Here is an 18,685-nt window from a genome sequence, read left to right as displayed (position 1 = left end):
CAGTGTGTGTGTGTGTGTGTGTGTGTGTGTGTATGTATGTATGTGTGTGTGTGTGTGTGTGTGTGTGTTTGAGTGTGTCAGCGTCAGTGTGTGTGTGTGTGTGTGTGTGTGTGTGTGTGTGTGTGTGTGTGTGTGTGTGCATAGGCTATTCTCTGTTTAGCGTTCAATAAAAATTCTGAAACTAATATGATTTTATATCGCTGAGCCGAGGCTACACAAAACCAAATTCCAAACAGGATTTAACAGAAAGCATCAACACACACACTACACACACAGAAACACACACACTCAACTGATGTTCAAAATAACACTAAATAACAATAAAAAAAGCAAGTGATATATGACAAAAATGTGTTTTCTCTGCATAGAAACATAATCACATCCCAAGTAAAAGCATGTGTGAAAGAAGACCACGAACAACACTGACCACTGGCGCTGTGTGCTTGAACAAGAACAACTCCTTTACCAACAACTGATTAGTTACAGTTATAGAATGATTGTAGAACTATTGCTTGACGCTCACCTTTACCAATGACAGGTCAGGTCAACTACTAAACTAATGAGAGGTAAGATATGTTTTGGCACTGCCGTTTGTTATGGGAGTAATTTCTCACATTCTGAACACTTAGAAAGTCAAGATTTAAATGTTGGTAAGAGAAGGTACTAGTACTAGTGTACAAGTGTGAGTACAAGTGTACAAGTGAGAGTACTAGTGTACAAGTGTGTATACAAGTGTGAGTACTAGTGTACAAGTGTGAGTACAAGTGTGAGTACTAGTGTACAAGTGTGAGTACTAGTGTACAAGTGTGAGTACGAGTGTACAAGTGAGAGTACTAGTGTACAAGTGTGAGTACGAGTGTACAAGTGTGAATACTACTGTACAAGTGAGAGTACTAATGTACAAATGTGTGTACAAGTGTGAGTACTAGAGTACAAGTGTGTGTACAAGTGTGAGTACTAGTGTACAAGTGTGAGTACGAGTGTACAAGTGAGAGTACTAGTGTACAAGTGTGAGTACGAGTGTACAAGTGTGAATACTACTGTACAAGTGAGAGTACTAGTGTACAGATGTGAGTATCAGTGTACAAGTGAGAGTACTAGTGTACAAGTGTGAGTACTAGTGTACAAGTGTGAGTACTACTGTACAAGTGAGAGTACTAGTGTACAAGTGTGAGTACGAGTGTACAAGTGAGAGTACTAGTGTACAAACGTGAGTATGAGTGTACACGTGAGAGTACTAGTGTACAAGTGTGAGTACTACTGTACAAATCTGAGTACGAGTGCACAAGTGTGAGTACTAGTGTACAAGTGTGAATACTACTGTACAAGTGAGAGTACTAGTGTACAAGTGTGAGTACGAGTGTACAAGTGAGAGTACTAGTGTACAAATGTGAGTATGAGTGTACAAGTGAGAGTACTAGTGTACAAGTGTGAGTATGAGTGTACAAGTGTGAGTATGAGTGTACAAGTGAGAGTACTAGTGTATAAGTGTGAGTACTAGTGTACAAATGTGAGTATGAGTGTACAAGTGAGAGTACTAGTGTACAAGTGTGAGTATGAGTGTACAAGTGTGAGTACGAGTGTACAAGTGTAAATACTACTGTACAAGTGAGAGTACTAGTGTACAAGTGTGAATACTACTGTACAAGTGTGAGTACTAGTGTATAAGTGTGAGTACTAGTGTACAAATATGAGTACTAGTGTACAAGTGTGAGTACTAGTGTACAAGTCTGAGTACTAGTGTGAGTACTAGTGTACAAGTGTGAGTACTAGTGTACAAATGTGAGTACTAGTGTATAAGTGAGAGTACTAGTGTACAAGTGTGAGTACTAGTGTACAAGTCTGAGTACTAGTGTGAGTACGAATGTACAAGTCTAAATACTACTGTACAAGTGAGAGTACTAATGTACAAGTGTGAATACTATTGTACAAGTGTGAGTACTAGTGTATAAGTGTGAGTACTAGTGTACAAATGTGAGTACGAGTGTACAAGTGTGAGTACTAGTGTACAAATGTGAGTACGAGTGTACAAGTGTGAGTACTAGTGTACAAGTGTGAGTACTAGTGTACAAGTCTGAGTACTAGTGTGAGTACTAGTGTACAAGTGTGAGTACGAGTGTACAAGTGAGAGTACTAGTGTGAGTACTAGTGTACAAGTGTGAGTACTAGTGTACAAGTGAGAGTACTAGTGTACAAGTCTGAGTACTAGTGAACAAATCTGAGTACTAATGTACAAGTGAGAGTACGAGTGTACAAGTGTGAGTACTAGTGTACAAGTCCGAGTACTAGTGTGAGTACTAGGGGTGTAACGGTACGTGTATTCGTACCGGACCGTTTCGGTACAGGGCTTTCGGTTCGGTGCATGTGTGTACCGAATGACTGAATGCAATATTTTGTGTGCGGAACATAGGTACATTTTCATGTTCCCACACGAACATATTAAGTGGCGGAAGCCTTCGCGTTCAGCGCAAATCCCGCCCTGCAGCTGATTCTAAAGTTTTACCAGAGCCCGTCTGGTTTTAGTTTTACCCGTCGTCACTGTAACCTAAACCAATAAAATCGACTGCAGGGCGAAAAAAAGCTTTTCCGCTCCGTGTGCGCCGCCGCACTCTCCGTTCCGTGTGTGTGTGTGTGTGTGTGCGCGTGTGTGTCTGCGCGCTTCGCTCTCTGCTCAATGTTCGACTCCGTGTTTGCGCTGCGCGTTCTGCTCTGTCGTTAATGGCCCAGACACTCTAATCATGTACCGATCACGCACTGGAAAAGCAAAGTCCGCTCAAATAAGGTGACATGCTGAGCTGGTATAGTCACGCTAGTAACAATGGTAAAATGACCTGCTCTGATCACATGCTCTGGTAATAATAGCTTTGTAGGAATATATTTTATTTTGATAATTAGTAAAAAAAATGGAAAAAAAATCTTTAATTGATTGTTGATTGATTATTGAAAAAGAATAATACATTGATATATATGTTTAATATTATTTTAATATAGGGCTATTTTCTGTTCCTTTTTTTCCCGGTGTTTCATTTAATTAGGTGATTCTAAGTTTAATTATTGATGATTACAAGCTTGGAGGAATTGCAATTAATTACAGCAAATTGTGCAATTAAAGTTCATTTTTGAGCGGGCAATTAAAGTCCTAAATATGAGCAGGCCTACAAGCTGGGATTGGTAATGCTGCACTGTAATCATTGTTAGGCTATTTATTTATATTTTTCATTAAATTTATTATGTGATATTGGTTTGAGACTGAGAGTATTTTATTTAGTGAAGAACTTTGCAGCAGTATTATATTAATTATTCTTTTTTTTTTTATATATACATTTTATTATATTTTATTAAAAAGTGTAAACAAATTGTTAAAAAAAGTCTATAGTAATAAACAACCTGCAGTTTAATGTTTGCATTTCTTTCCCTTACTGTACCGAAAATAAACCGAACCGTGACTTTAAAACCGAGGTACGTACCGAACCGTGATTTTTGCGTACCGTTACACCCCTAGTGAGTACTAGTGTACAAGTGTGAGTACGAGTGTACAAGTGAGAGTACTAGTGTACAAGTCTGAGTACTATTAGTATAGTACAGTGAATACAGTGAATTGAGTGACAGGTGGATTGATGGCCAAGATTGCGATGGCCGGCTCCGCCCACTTTGGGCTTCATACTTGCTCTTCAGAAACACTACGGGTGATGTCACGGACACTACATCCATATTTTTTTTTTTTTTCAGTTTATGGTTTTAAATTGTTACAAATGTATTTCTCTGTGGAGAAAATGACTTTTTTGAAAACATTCTGCCAGAACTCTACGACGGATTGTTGTCATCTCTATTGCAAAGCTAATTTTAAAGTTTTGGATCAGCGCTAGTTGTGAAAGCTGGTTCAGACCGGCCCGACAAACACCCACAGGCACGACACACACACACACACACGGATCATGTACAAGTACTAGTGTACAAGTGTGAGTACTACTGTACAAATCTGAGTACGAGTGCACAAGTGTGAGTACTAGTGTACAAGTGTGAATACTACTGTACAAGTGAGAGTACTAGTGTACAAGTGTGAGTACGAGTGTACAAGTGAGAGTACTAGTGTACAAATGTGAGTATGAGTGTACACGTGAGAGTACTAGTGTACAAGTTTGAGTACTACTGTACAAATCTGAGTACGAGTGCACAAGTGTGAGTACTAGTGTACAAGTCTGAGTACTAGTGTACAAGTGAGAGTACTAGTGTACAAGTGTGAGTATGAGTGTACAAGTGTGAGTACTAGTGTACAAGTGTGAATACTACTGTACAAGTGAGAGTACTAGTGTATAAGTGTGAGTACTAGTGACTTTTTTGAAAATATTCTGCCAGAACTCTACGACGGATTGCTGTCATCTCGATTGCAAAGCTAATTTTAAAGATTTGGATCAGCGCTAGTTGTGAAAGCTGGTTCAGACCGGCCCGACAAACACCCACAGGCACGACACGCACACACACACGGATCATGTGCTGATGCTGTTGAACGGTGTGTATCTGTGTGCGTTCGGGTTGCTTAGCAGCGTGATCTCGTGACCAGAGCAATCAGCCGTGTGTTCACGGTGAAAGTGTTGTTTGCGTCTCCGACAGTAATGAATACAGGACTCCATCAAGAAGCAGCACTGAACAACACTCTCATTTAGATTGCTGTTTCTCCTACCAATGCATGTGCTAATTACATTCAAATTAGACCGGTGAGGAAGAGAAGGAGACAAGGACTAATAAAGGGTTTCATTCGTGCCGCTATCACTCTCTCTCTTGCTTTGTCCGCCTCTCTCTTTCGCTCTCTCGTTTTCTTTCTGCCTCTTCAGGCTCTGTCAGATAGCAATTTAAGAGGCAAAGTTTGCTGGGACAAGAGGAGGACCAAATGATGACAGAGAGAGAGAGAAACACAGAGATGTCATCACTACCTGAGTGAAACATCCAAGGGTTATTAAAGTAGAGCATCAACATATTAAATATGTAGGCATGCGAGTGTAAGTGTGAACATGCGAGAAGGTAAAAGACCGAAAGGATGAAAAACAGTGGGAGGAGAAAGATAGGAAAGAAATCAGAACAGAGAGTTTATGAAAAGGCTGACACCGACGGGGAAATCTGCGTTGTTTATTTGCGTCATTTAATTCACTAAAGGAATTATGCAAATCAGGTAACAATGTAAACACACCAAAAAAATGAGCTGAACGCAATTTACATGAACAATTTTCAGTTCTAGATTGTGCTTGAGATGGTGTGGATGTGTGTGTGCAGTAATAAAGCTCTCTGTTACTGCTGTAAACAACAACAACAACAACAACAAATAAACAAATGAAAGTGTTTACTGCCTGCTTTCAAACTTGGGCAAATGTAGTTTTGTGAACGAGGCATGAATAAACAAATAAGGCATGCTTGTGCTACAAAGTATGATGATCAAAGCTGCCAATTTTGCAAAAACTCTCAATATGGAAAAAGCTATTTGCAAAAAAGCAGCATTTTCACCCACAAGTTCAAGAGAGTAAAACTGACACTCATAATTATTCTTTATAATCTGTAAATAATTATTCTATAATCATCTATTATTCTGTAACACTATACAATAAGATCTCATTTGTAAACATTAGTTAATGTAAACTATGAGCAATATCATTTAACAGCATTTATTCATCTTTGTTATAAAAATACAATCATTCATTGTTTGTTAGTTAGTTCACACTACATTAGCTAATAATAACAAATACAACTTTAAATTATAAAATAATAATAATAATAATAATAAATGTTGAAATTAATGTAGGTAACTGATGTTAACAAATTAAACCTTGTAAAGTGTTACCCATTATTCATTATGTATAGTTTTGTATATATTACTAAACACTTCAATCACTATTTTTTTTTATTGATGTTGTTTACATCTTGATTTTTCCGCACTGGAAAATAATAAGTATTGTTTAAAGTTGTAAATTAAACAAGGAAGAACACTGTTTTTAGTTTGTCTACTTCAAAATATCATGTTTAGTTCAATGTTACTTGCTGTTTCTTTGTAAGTATTTGTGAAATTTACTAGCAATTTCTGAGTAAAATTGCTTCAAAGTAAATCCTACACCATTTCTTTCCCAGTGCATCTAAAATATGCATAAAAAACTATGTGGAGGAAACTCAGCTAATGACTTAAAGATTACCTATCATGTACACAGTCTTGATGTTGTTTCAGGCTCTACTAGAACAGGTTTTCCTGCTTGAATGTTGATTATTCTCCTCATATTCTCCATTGTTGCGGCTCCTCTCTTCCCAGTCTGTCAGTAACGCTCTGTTTACTTTCTGTCTCTATGAAGCCCCTCCTTCTGAAAAGCACACTGTGCTCTGATTGGTCGGCTGGAGCAGTGTGTTGTGATTGGTCGAGCACTTCGAGTGTGTTTGGGAAATGTCCCGCCCCTTACCATAACCACCAGTTTAACACACTACTAACTAACTCAACCAGGCCCCGCCCCTTTATTCTGCGTATGAATTATTATAATGAGGAATATTGTGACGTTTGTTCCCGGAAGAAACTCAAGACTACAATGGAGGCGTTTCAGGAGTTCAGAAACACTGATACTGATATAGAGAAGAACTGGAGCTTCTTCATGATCAAACAGCAACATTACACACTAAAGACAGATGAAGATGGAAAACAGCAGAACCGTTGCTCTTTGATGGAAACACATCAGTGCATTTAGCCTCATGTTGCAGACTAAGACCGAGACGTTTACTGCAACATCCCATAAACATTTCTGCAGTGACATCAGCATCAGTGTATCAATGCTAGACAGTCACCACAGCAACATCGCCATGGTTACACTATTCACTGCAAAATCACCATGGCTACATCTCTAAGCATCCCAGTTTCCCCGGCGCTCCTCCTCTCGCTCTGTCAGTCTATTGACCGCTGTGGGTTTTTCTCTCTTTCTCTGTGTCTCTTTCTGTATTATTCTCACAGGTTTTACCCAGAATGCTGTGCCAGCAAAGAGAGATGGACAGTGATGATTCCTTTCTATGTTGGAAGACAGAGGTGCCTATTTAACACACACACGCACACACACACACACACATACACACACACACACACACACACACACACACACACTCACACACACTTGCCGTATCCTGAGCTGCTGACATGTTGAAGGACTTAAAGTGAGGCCATTGTACTGACAGAGATATCAGCTGTTTGAGAGAGAGAGAGAGAGAGAGAGAGAGAGAGAGAGAGAGAGAGAGAGAGAAACCACATTCTGATGGAGTCTGAAAAAACAGGGTTCCCTTTCGTAAAGGGAACTCCCGCTGCATTGATACTCGATACTTTGGGGAATGCCTTCGGCATGAAGCGTCTGAAGTCAACTATGCAACTATTCCAATCTTGATTGGTGCAACGTCATTACGTCACCCGTGACGTCGCATGTGACGGTGATCCGGAAGCTATAAAACGGTCACAGGAACCAGGAAATGTTAGCTTCTGGTCTTCAGCAAGCACTCTATGTACAACTTGTCTGTCTTATTTGGTGTTGTTTTTCCCGTGGAAAGAGTATATATATATATTAAAAATATATTATGGCCGAGAAACAGTTCAGGCAGTGTGCGTCCCCTTGCCCACGTTATCTTGCTGAGGGTGACACACACTCGCTGTGTGTGGTTTGTTTGGGAGTGGAGCATGCACAGGCAGCGCTCGAGGGTGCTGTCTGTGCTAACTGTGAAATCATGCCCCTAAGAACGCTCCGCTCCCGGCGAGCTATGTTTAATGAGGGCGGCCAGCCCCGCGATCCCCGTGGATCAGGTCCCGCGTCTGTCGAGGCAGTGCGGCGTCTGCATTCATGGGGATCGCAGCAGGATCTAGTGGATGATGTTGAGACGGCTTCGGCCCTTTCTCAACATTCTGAAGCTAGTTCCCATAGTTCCGCTCAGGGTGCGGAAGCCCGCGCTGCGGCTTCTTCCGCCCCAATAGTGGAACCGATGCTCGAATTATCTGGTTGCGAGGAGCTAGATATTTTGAGCATCGAGGCAGGGGAATGTGAAAACTCGCCACCCCATTCCCCTGCCTTTGAGGAGCTGCTAGAGGTTGTGACCAGAGCGGTGGAAAAATTAAAGATCGACTGGCCACCTGAGACGCAGGAAGCGACTGTAAAAAGCAAACTCGATGAGCGCTTCGTGCAGTCTCGGTCACAACCTCTACGCCGGAGTCTGCAATTTTTTCCCGATCTCCACACCGAGGTGTTGAGATCGTGGAACAAGCCCTTCTCCTCGAGAATATCTGGCCCTAATGTTCATTTATATTCTAATATATTGGGTGCCAGGGAGGAGGGCTATGGGATGATGCCCAGGGTTGAAGAGAGAGGTTGCATCATCCCTGCGGGCTCCGGCGCCAAGCCCTGCCGTACAACATCGGCCTTGGTTGGGAAGGCATATATGGCGGCAGGTCGGGCTGGTAGTTGTCTGCATACGATGGGGCTGTTGCAGGCATAACAGGCCGACCTCCTCAAAGAGGTGGACGACAGCGGGGAGGTCGCCTTCGACGACATCCGCGAGATGCGTCGAGTGGTCGACTTGTCTCTCCGTGCTACCAAGGAGACGGCCCGTGCCATCGGCTGCTCCATGGCAGCACTGGTAGCCACGGAGAGACACCTGTGGCTGAATCTGTCGGGCATCGGGGACAAGGACAGGGCTTGTCTCCTCGATGCCCCGGTTTCGCCTTCTGGCCTTTTCGGCGACGGTGTCAACAATGTCGTCGATAGGTTTCAGGAGGCGAAACGACAGTCAGCCGCATTTAAAGAACTTATCCCCCGCCGTCGTTCCAGGTCTCGTGGGTCTGCTGCCAGGGGGCAGTCCCACAAGGGCGCCGCCAGCTCCTCACACCTGCTGAGGCAGAAGGAGAGTGTTGCCTCTCGTGCTCCCCCCCAAGGGGCCTGGAGGCAGAGGCAACACCCTCAGTCGAAGCCTTCCAAACCGAAAACAGATCTGAGGACTGTTATTCAGGCGAGGAAGGCTTCGACTAAGAGGCCATGATGGGATGTTCAGGCCTCTGAGGGCATCCCCCTCCGCGTGGGCTTTTTAAAAGCCTCCACCCTCAGGAAATCGATGTTGCTTCCCGCCGTCAGGTGCGCTTCGGGACGAATTCTAGCGAATGTATCACACAGAGTGTTCCTATGAAATATATGGCTCTGAAACGTTCGCTACCTCTCACGAGGCCTGTAGAAAAAATGATTCGGTTAGTTCCTGCCAGAAGATTGCTTCAGGTCACCGAAAATGAAAATAAGAATAAAAACGAAATTAAAGATGTGAATAAAACACCTGAGGTCAGTCCTGAGAGACTGATTCCCTTAGTAGATTATTTAGACACCTGGAAAGGTCTTCAAAATATATCTCAGTGGGTCCTGAGTACAGTTGAGAAAGGATATAGAATCCAGTTCCAGTTTAGACCACCCAAATTTAGTGGTGTTATTCATACGCTGGTATCTCCTGATCAGGCTCAGGTGATGGAAGATGAAGTTCAGACTCTCCTAGCTAAGGAGGCCATAGAACATGTGCCCTTAGACCAGAGGGATTCCAGGTTCTACAGCCGGTACTTCATAGTTCCAAAAAAGGATGGTGGGCTGCGTCCCATTATAGATCTTAGGGTATTGAATAAATCTTTGAGGAGATTCAAGTTCAAAATGTTAACTATACCTATGATCGTTAAACAAATCAGATCTGAGGACTGGTTTGTGACGATAGATCTTAAAGATGCATATTTTCATATTTCCATCATCCCACATCACAGGAAGTTTCTTAGATTTGCTTTTGGGGGAAAAGCTTATCAATACAGAGTTCTTCCTTTCGGCCTAGCCTTATCCCCTCGCACCTTCACTAAATGTATGGACGCTTCCCTTGCTCCATTGAGACTTCAGGGGATTCGTATCTTGAATTATATAGATGACTGGCTCATTTTAGCTCAGTCAAAAGAAATGGCAATTCAACATCGAGATGTTGTTTTGCGTCATCTGAGGTGCTTGGGGTTGAGACTCAATGTGAAGAAAAGTTCCTTAACTCCTCTTCAGAGGACTACGTTCCTGGGAGTAGAGTGGGACTCAGTCACGATGCGGGCACAATTGTCTCCTGCTCGTATTAATACTATTTTACACACAATGAAGACTATTAGGTTAGGCCAGGCTATCACTGTCAAACACTTTCAAAGAGTTTTGGGTCTTATGGCTGCAGCTTCCACGGTATTACTCTTTGGTCTGCTCCATATGAGGGCCTTGCAGTGGTGGCTCAGGAACAAGGGATTTTCTCCTCTGGGAAACCCTTTTCGCACGATCAGAGTTACGAGCAGATGCCTTCGTTCTCTTGTCATGTGGAAGAAACCATGGTTCCTGTCTCAGGGCCCGGTGTTGGGAGCACCATGTCAGAGAAAGACTTTGACTACGGATGCGTCCCTCACAGGCTGGGGTGCGGTTATGGAGGGCCGTTACACCCGAGGTTCTTGGAAGACCATCATCTCACATGGCATATCAATCGCTTGGAGATGTTGGCCGTATTTTTTGCCCTGAGGCACTTCCTTGTGGACCTCAGAGGCCATCATGTTCTTGTTAGAACAGACAATATATCAGTGGTCTCTTATATCAACTGCCAAGGAGGTTTGAGATCTCGCCCTCTTTGTAGACTGGCTCATCAAATTCTTCTTTGGTCCCAGGAAAAATTTCTCTCTGTCAGATCTATTTATATTCCTGGGGCTGAAAATATGGGAGCAGACATCCTGTCGAGGCAGGGGCTGAGGCCCGGGGAATGGCGGCTCCACCCTGAAGTGGTTGAGCTTATATGGAGAGAGTTTGGCCGGGCGGAGGTTGACCTGTTCGCTTCTCATGATAACTCTCATTGCCCGCTCTGGTACTCTCTCTCACATCCAGCGCCATTGGGCTTGGATGCCATGGTACAGATGTGGCCGAGGTCATGCTTTTCCCCCGATCGCTCTGCTCCCTGGGGTTCTAGAGAGGGTCAGGAGGTACGGAGTGAGACTACTCCTTGTAGCTCCGTACTGGCCGGCCCGAATTTGGTTTTCGGACCTTATTAGTCTCTTGGAGAGTCCTCCTTGGAAAATTCCTATTAGGAGAGATCTTCTGTCTCAGGCTGATGGTACATTATTTCATCCCCGACCAGAGTTATGGAGGCTATGGGTCTGGCCCCTGAGGGGGTCCCACCCATAATTAGGCTGCCCTTTCCACCGAGGTGGTCAGGACATCTATACTAGAACCCCACTCTACTAGGAACTAAACAATTAAGTTAGGGAGGGCATTGAACCCAGTTTATTACTGCCCACTGGCTTCAGTACTGGTGTTCCATCCCGCTCTCTAACGGGATTCCTGTTCATGCTTAGGGCCTCTGTGGCGGCCTCAGTGCCCTCCGCAAGCCTCTTAGGGTGTTCTCGAAAGGAAGTTCCCACTGAAACTCCATGTTCCTGTAGATTGGAGGATGAATCCTTTTCCTGAAGCCTATTGAGTCTGCTTCCTGCTCGTCTTACTCCCTGGAAGAGGGGTGGTGCTGCCCCCTCTCACTTACTAGCATGGGAGCCACTCTACATTATTTTTTTGCCCCGGTACTGAGGTGCCTGTAGGCAATATCAAGATTCTTCAGGTATTCCATCCTCCATCGCATGTGTCGGATGGTCAAGGTTTTAGCCTTGGAGGTTCCTATGCTAGGCCTCGGGCTAGGATGAATCAGTCCATCTAGTAATGTATCAAGGGTTAGGAGCTATTTCCCTTTATCAAGTAGACAGTTGGTTATCTGCGGAAACCACTCATTTCTGAAGTACAAGGTGCGCTTTTGCCTTCACCTCTTATCTAATACTTTCTACTGTCTGGGGTTCACATCCATGAGGTCAGTCGAGCCTCCGGCTCCAGACCTCCCCTTCTTACACCAAATCTAATGACAAGCTAGTTTGGATCTGCCCTCTACTCATTCTATCGTCCATGAGTGTACCAGATGCTTTGTACCAGGGCGTTTTTCTCTCAGTGTGGCGGCGTGGGTATTCGTTCCCCAAAGTATCGAGTATCGATGCAGCGGGAGTGCCCTTTACGAAAGGGAACGTCTCGGGTTACTAATGTAACCCTCATTCCCTGAGTAGGGAACGAGACGCTGCATCCCTCGGTCACACTTTTCGCGCCCCTGAGAACGACTTGCTTTGACCAATTAGATGCTAACATTTCCTGGTTCCTGTGACCGTTTTATAGCTTCCGGATCACCGTCACATGCGACGTCACGGGTGACGTAATGACGTTGCACCAATCAAGATTGGAATAGTTGCATAGTTGACTTCAGACGCTTCATGCCGAAGGCATTCCCCAAAGTATCGAGAATCGATGCAGCGTCTCGTTCCCTACTCAGGGAACGAGGGTTACATTAGTAACCCGAGACGATTTCTATGGAGACTCAGGCTCTGACTACTACTGTACAGAAAGAATTACCTCAACAACCACTGTATCTGCTCTCTTACTGTATCTGCGCTCTTACTGTATCTGCTCTCTTACTGTATCTGCTCTCTTACTGTATCTGCGCTCTTACTGTATCTGCTCTCTTACTGTATCTGCGCTCTTACTGTATCTGCGCTCTTACTGTATCTGCGCTCTTACTGTATCTGCGCTCTTACTGTAACTGTATCTGCTCTCTTACAGTATCTGCGCTCTTACTGTATCTGCTCTCTTACTGTATCTGCTCTCTTACTGTATCTGCGCTGTATCTGCGCTCTTACTGTATCTGCGCTCTTGCTGTATCTGCTCTCTTACTGTATCTGATCTCTTACTGTATCTGCTCTCTTACTGTATCTGCTCTCTTACTGTATCTGCGCTCTTACTCTTACTGTATCTGCGCTCTTACTGTATCTGCTCTCTTGCTGTATCTGCTCTCTTACTGTATCTGCTCTCTTACTGTATCTGCGCTCTTACTGTATCTGCGCTCTTACTGTATCTGCTCTCTTGCTGTATCTGCTCTCTTGCTGTATCTGCTCTCTTACTGTATCTGATCTCTTACTGTATCTGCGCTCTTACTGTATCTGCTCTCTTGCTGTATCTGCTCTCTTACTGTATCTGATCTCTTACTGTATCTGCGCTCTTACTGTATCTGCTCTTACTGCATCTGCGCTCTTACTGCATCTGCTCTCTTACTGCATCTGCGCTCTTACTGTATCTGCTCTCTTACTGTATCTGCTCTCTTACTGTATCTGCGCTCTTACTCTTGCTGTATCTGCGCTCTTGCTGTATCTGCGCTCTTACTGTATCTGCTCTCTTACTGTATCTGCTCTCTTACTGTATCTGCTCTCTTACTGTATCTGCGCTCTTACTCTTACTGTATCTGCGCTCTTACTGTATCTGCTCTCTTGCTGTATCTGCTCTCTTACTGTATCTGCTCTCTTACTGTATCTGCGCTCTTACTGTATCTGCGCTCTTACTGTATCTGCTCTCTTGCTGTATCTGCTCTCTTGCTGTATCTGCTCTCTTACTGTATCTTCTCTCTTACTGTATCTGCTCTCTTACTGTATCAGCCGTTTTTAATATTTCTAGTTAATCACTGCATCATATATCAACAAAAAACTTAAAATCAGATTAATTATGATTAAAAACAGATTTTGAGTCTATCAATCAGTGGGGGCGGAAAGTCAGAGGAGGAACTGTCATGATGTAAAATTAAAATGATTCTGCAATATTTTTATAAAAAATATTTTTATTTTCAATTTGTTTTAATAAAAACGTAAACAGAAAAATGCTATATACATAATATGATATATATTATGTATTTTGGCAGACGCTTTTATCCAAAGCGACTTACGTTGCATTTCAAGGTACACATTTTACATTCTTATCAGTTCTTGCTTTCCCTGGGAATCGAACCCATGACCTTGGTGTTGCAAGCGCCAATGCTATATATATATATATATATATATATATATATATATATATATATATATATATATATATATATATATATATATATATATATATATATATATATATATATACATATATATATATATAATTTAGCATTTTTCTGTTTACATTTTTACTATATATTATAATACTATATAATTTTATTTAAAAAAATTATATTCTTTATTTACATTTTTTTCTTCATTTTTACATTTTTACATAAAAAGATAAATCAAAAAAAAAATGTATATATATATATATATATATATATATATATATATATATATATATATATATATATATATATATATATATACTGTATATATAAAATTGTATACAATTTTTAAGAATATTTTTTTATTTAAATTTTTTATTTTTCTACATTTTCACATTTGCACATATAGAGTATATATTTTCTGCAATGAATAAACATCTCCATAAAATCTCAGTGGATTAAACGAGCAGTTTAAGTGGACTGACAGAAGCTAATTGATGAATTACATTGTGGCTAATTGAGATGGAGATGAAGTTTTCTCTGACCTAGTTCAATGGCTCTCGGTCAGACCGATTCCTCCTGCAGTTCATTTTCTCTTTCTGAACCTTGACAGAGTTTTTGATGGACATCTTTTTCCACTCCTCTTTTTTCTATCATTCTCATTCATTTTGGGGCACGTCTGCATTACTTTGTAATTTTTCATTGGGAATTTGGAGAGAAGTGTGACATTTTAACTGGTCTTGTCCTCAGCATGCTCTTCCACAGAAAGGCTCTTTGAATACTAAACAGATCTTCCTCTCTTCAGTGATAGAAGCCCTAAATGTCTCACTTAGAAAGACATTCTGAGCTCTGACTAAAATACATTGGATTTATTTCCCTATTCAGGAACTTTTTTCCCACAAATGACTGGATATGGTAGCTCAGCCTTCGCACAACAGTACAGTTCCACTATGCACTATTAAATAATGGAATAATTCAATGTGTACTTTTAAGTTTAATTTCTGTGCAACTAATGTCACTAAAAAGCATGTTTTCAAAACTTTTAACAGACTAATTGCGTTAAAATAAACTGTAACAATTTACTTAAAGACTTTTTATAGAATGCATCATAGAATATTTGGTAACACTTTATTTTACAGTGTCCTTGTTACATATGTTACATGTACTTACCATAGTAATAACAGTAAATTATGCATAATTACATGCAACCAACCCTCAACCAAACCCTAATCCTACCCTAACCCTATAGTAAGTACATGTAGTTGCTTAATATTACTCAGTACTTAAATATATAATTACACTGTAACAATGACACCTGTGTAAATTATGCCTTGTAAAGTAACTTATAATGGTTGCATATAGTTGCCATTACTCCAGAAATTCATCAATGCTTCTGATCAAAATCTGACCATATCTAAATGTGGAGCATTTTGTTTCAAAGCAAATCCTGTTTGCAATAGAAAAACAACCAGGCAAACGGCATCCATCTCGGCTAGGTCAATATTAATTACCAAAGTTGTTGAGCATACATCAGCTGTTGTAAACAAATGCAAATGCATTTTCATATCAAACAAGGTCGGCATGATCACTCGGCGCGCGCGGATTCTGACACTTGTTTACTAACAAGTTGTAAGGCTATTGTAGTCAGGATGATCCACGTACAGCCGTTTCGCTCGCAGCTGCTGAGATTAACGCAGAATTCACAGAATCTGACCTTCATTCATCAGCATCACTCAATATCATCGAAAACCTGGTCCTTCCTCATAACCCTACATTAAATATCTTCTGAGATCGCTTAACAGACACAGGCTCACATGCAGTGCAATGCTGTAAGGTCTTCCTAACTGACCTTACTTATCAGCATAAAAAAACATTCCTGTTTCAAAGAAGTAAACAGTGAAATAATCATCCACTTTCTCATTTAGGAAAGGGAGCAAACTGACGGTGATGCCTATCCGACCATAATTGACCGATTTATTATTTTCTCGCTATGGATTTGGTAGCGAGCGGCCCATTGGATTTTAAAGGGACAGTCCACCTAAAAATGACAGCTTGACCTATGTGACCTTTACCTTTGCATGGAACAAAAAAGAAGATATTTAGCAAAATGTCCAAGGTGTACTTTTCATTAGTGAGGAACTTAAAACAGCAGTTTAAACACTATATGCCTAGTCTTCTAAAGCATTATGATAGATTTGTGTGAGAATAACTTTTCCAAATGGAAACACCATTCTACTAAATAACAGAAGTTATGAAGGTGAGATGTTTTCATAGTCATACAACGACATGAGGACAAGTATAAAACCACATAAGTAAGCAATAAGGTACTCGAGGCTAGTGTTGTATCGTGATGAATAAGCCAAGGCTGAAAGGCTGAACCCCTGCAAACCCCTTCAGCCAAGACTTATTCACGATACAGCGCTAGCCTCGAGTACCTTATTGCTTTTATAAAACGGTTACCACACAATACAAATATTAAAGCCGGAAAATATGTAGCTATGCAACTTTCATGAAGTAAAATCACTAAAAGCCTTCCTTCCGCTGGAAAAAATAGTCCCTGACCATGAACAGCAACAGAAGTTACATTTCTCCATTAGATGGCGGCAAAGACCGTCTTTATGAGCGAGTCAGTCAGGAGACTTTTATATTGAAAGAACTGAAACTTGTGAATGAAATGACTAGTGTGTCAGAGCACGGGAAAACCCCTGAACTGTTAAAAGGATAAGAGGACAAGATATCGAAGCAGACATTCAAAAATATTTTTTATTACTAATATAGGACTGGCCTGAGGGAAAATGCTATATCTAAATCCCGGTGCACTCGCTTCACTTACTCGATCTCTCACAATACTCTATAAGCTTCAAAGAACAATATCAATGAGAACAAAAATATGTTTACGTTGCTAAGAGTGGTTGCTAGGGGTGTTGTGTAGTGATACATAGAACCGTAGCGTGAAGCGGTCATAGCTGTGCATATCTGTGCATATTATGCATTATCATGCATAAAGCACTTCTATTAACCAATCAGAATCAAGGACTGGAACTAACCGTTTTATAAAAGAACATAATGATTACAGATGATACATTTTTGTGGAGGTTTGGGAAGTCGACAAAAAAATTACCTTTTGGTTTGGTTAACATGACATCTTCAGCGACTCAACAGATGCGTGTTGAAGTCATTAGAAACAAGCATGCAAAAAGCTTGTGAAGATGACCTTTTGGTTTGGTTATACATGACCTCGTCGACTCACCTGTGATGGTGACCGATGCGTGTGCTTCGTCTCCCAGCAGTGGATTGGTCAGTCTGCAGTTGTAAGTGCTGTCGGGCTCCAGAATGACGGTCAGGACGCTCTTCACACTGAACAAACCCTCCTCGTTCGCTACTTGCGAGACGGTAACGTTGTCCGTGAGGTTTTGTCCCGCGCCGTCCTGCCAGAGCACCTCCGCCTCGGGATACCCCCCGTACGCCACACAGGTGAGGGCCACCGCGTCCCCGGGCTTCAGGTGGGACTCGCTGCCCCAGGTGACCAGGGGTTTGGAGAACGGCGCTGGAGAGAGAGAGAGCGAGAGAGAGCAAGTTAGTGTGTATAAGGGTACGTTTGCACGACAACGATATGCTTAAAACGGAGACGTTTGTCCTTTGTGTTTTCCGTGTACAGACGACACCATTGTCAAAACGATCCTCATTCACACGGATCCGCATAAACGACTAAAAACGCTGTATTCTGCTGCCAGGCCAGTAGATGGCGATGAAACACTATAGACTGAACACGTAATCTGCACGAGCATGACATCATCGTCTTCAGAGATTCACGTTTTTGTTGTTTACACGGAGACGGTTTTCAAAAACTTTTTTTTTCAAAACTTTGCGTTTTCAGGCACCAAAAATACTGTTGTCGTGTAAATAAACGGCCAAAACGCATAAAAAGTTTTACGCTTTTAGTTGAAAGCGGTGTCATGTAAACAGACTAAAGTCTGGACCAGTGGTCCGGAGCAGGGTTATTATCATTAAAGGAGTAGTTCATTTCATAATTAAAATTTCCTGAAAATGTACTCTCCCCCACGTCATCCAAGACGTTCATGTCTGTCTTTCTTCAGTCGAAAAGAAATGAAGGAAAAGGATTCCAGGATTTTCCTCTTTATAGGGACATCAATGGGGTCCAACAGGGTCGAAGGTCCAGATGTGAGTTTCAGTGCAGCTTCAAAGTCTCGACACGATCCAGCCGAGGAATAAGAGTCTTATCTAGACAAACTTTTGCTCATTTTATAACAAAAATAAACATTTAAATACTTTTTAACCACAAATGCTCATCTTGCACTTCCATAACTTCAAAATAAAAATTAGGCGTAAAAATTAGGGCAGGTAATTTTCTACTCAAAATCATTAAAAATTGTTGTTTTACATTTTATTAATTTATTTTTTTTGTAAATGGCGTTTGACTTAGGCTGGATCGTGTCGAGACTTTGAAGCTGCACTGAAACTCACATTTGGACCTTCGACCCGTTGGACCCCATTGAAGACACTATATGGAGAAACATCCTGGAATGTTTTCCTCAAAAACCTTCATTTCTTTTCCACAGAAGAAAGAAAGACATGAACATCTTGGATGACGTGGAGGAGAGAACATTATCAGGAAATTTTAATTCTGAAGAGAACTAATCCATTAACTAAAACTATTAAAAACATTTTTACATTGACCTGAACAAAAGTGTCTGAATGAAAATGCGAGTTCACTCTCTGACGGCTGCTTATGGAACAGCAGAAATGCAGT

At 41.6% G+C, this 18,685-nt stretch overlaps 1 protein-coding gene across 2 annotated transcripts in view; it reads right to left on the bottom strand.

The window, feature by feature from the left end:
- The window catches only part of cd276 (CD276 molecule), a 126,812-nt gene that overhangs the window by 64,883 nt on the left and 43,244 nt on the right, over nt 1–18,685 (bottom strand). For both annotated transcript variants that reach the window (XM_084125184.1, XM_084125183.1), the window contains exon 4: nt 17,165–17,461. In XM_084125184.1, the coding sequence (XP_083981310.1) occupies nt 17,165–17,461 (297 nt within the window). The remainder of the gene's footprint in view (nt 1–17,164; nt 17,462–18,685) is intronic.

This window comes from Abramis brama (genome assembly GCF_963993115.1).
Source record: "Abramis brama genome assembly, chromosome: 9".
Lineage (NCBI taxonomy): Eukaryota > Metazoa > Chordata > Actinopteri > Cypriniformes > Leuciscidae > Abramis > Abramis brama.
This window is presented reverse-complemented; position numbering and strand designations above follow the sequence as displayed.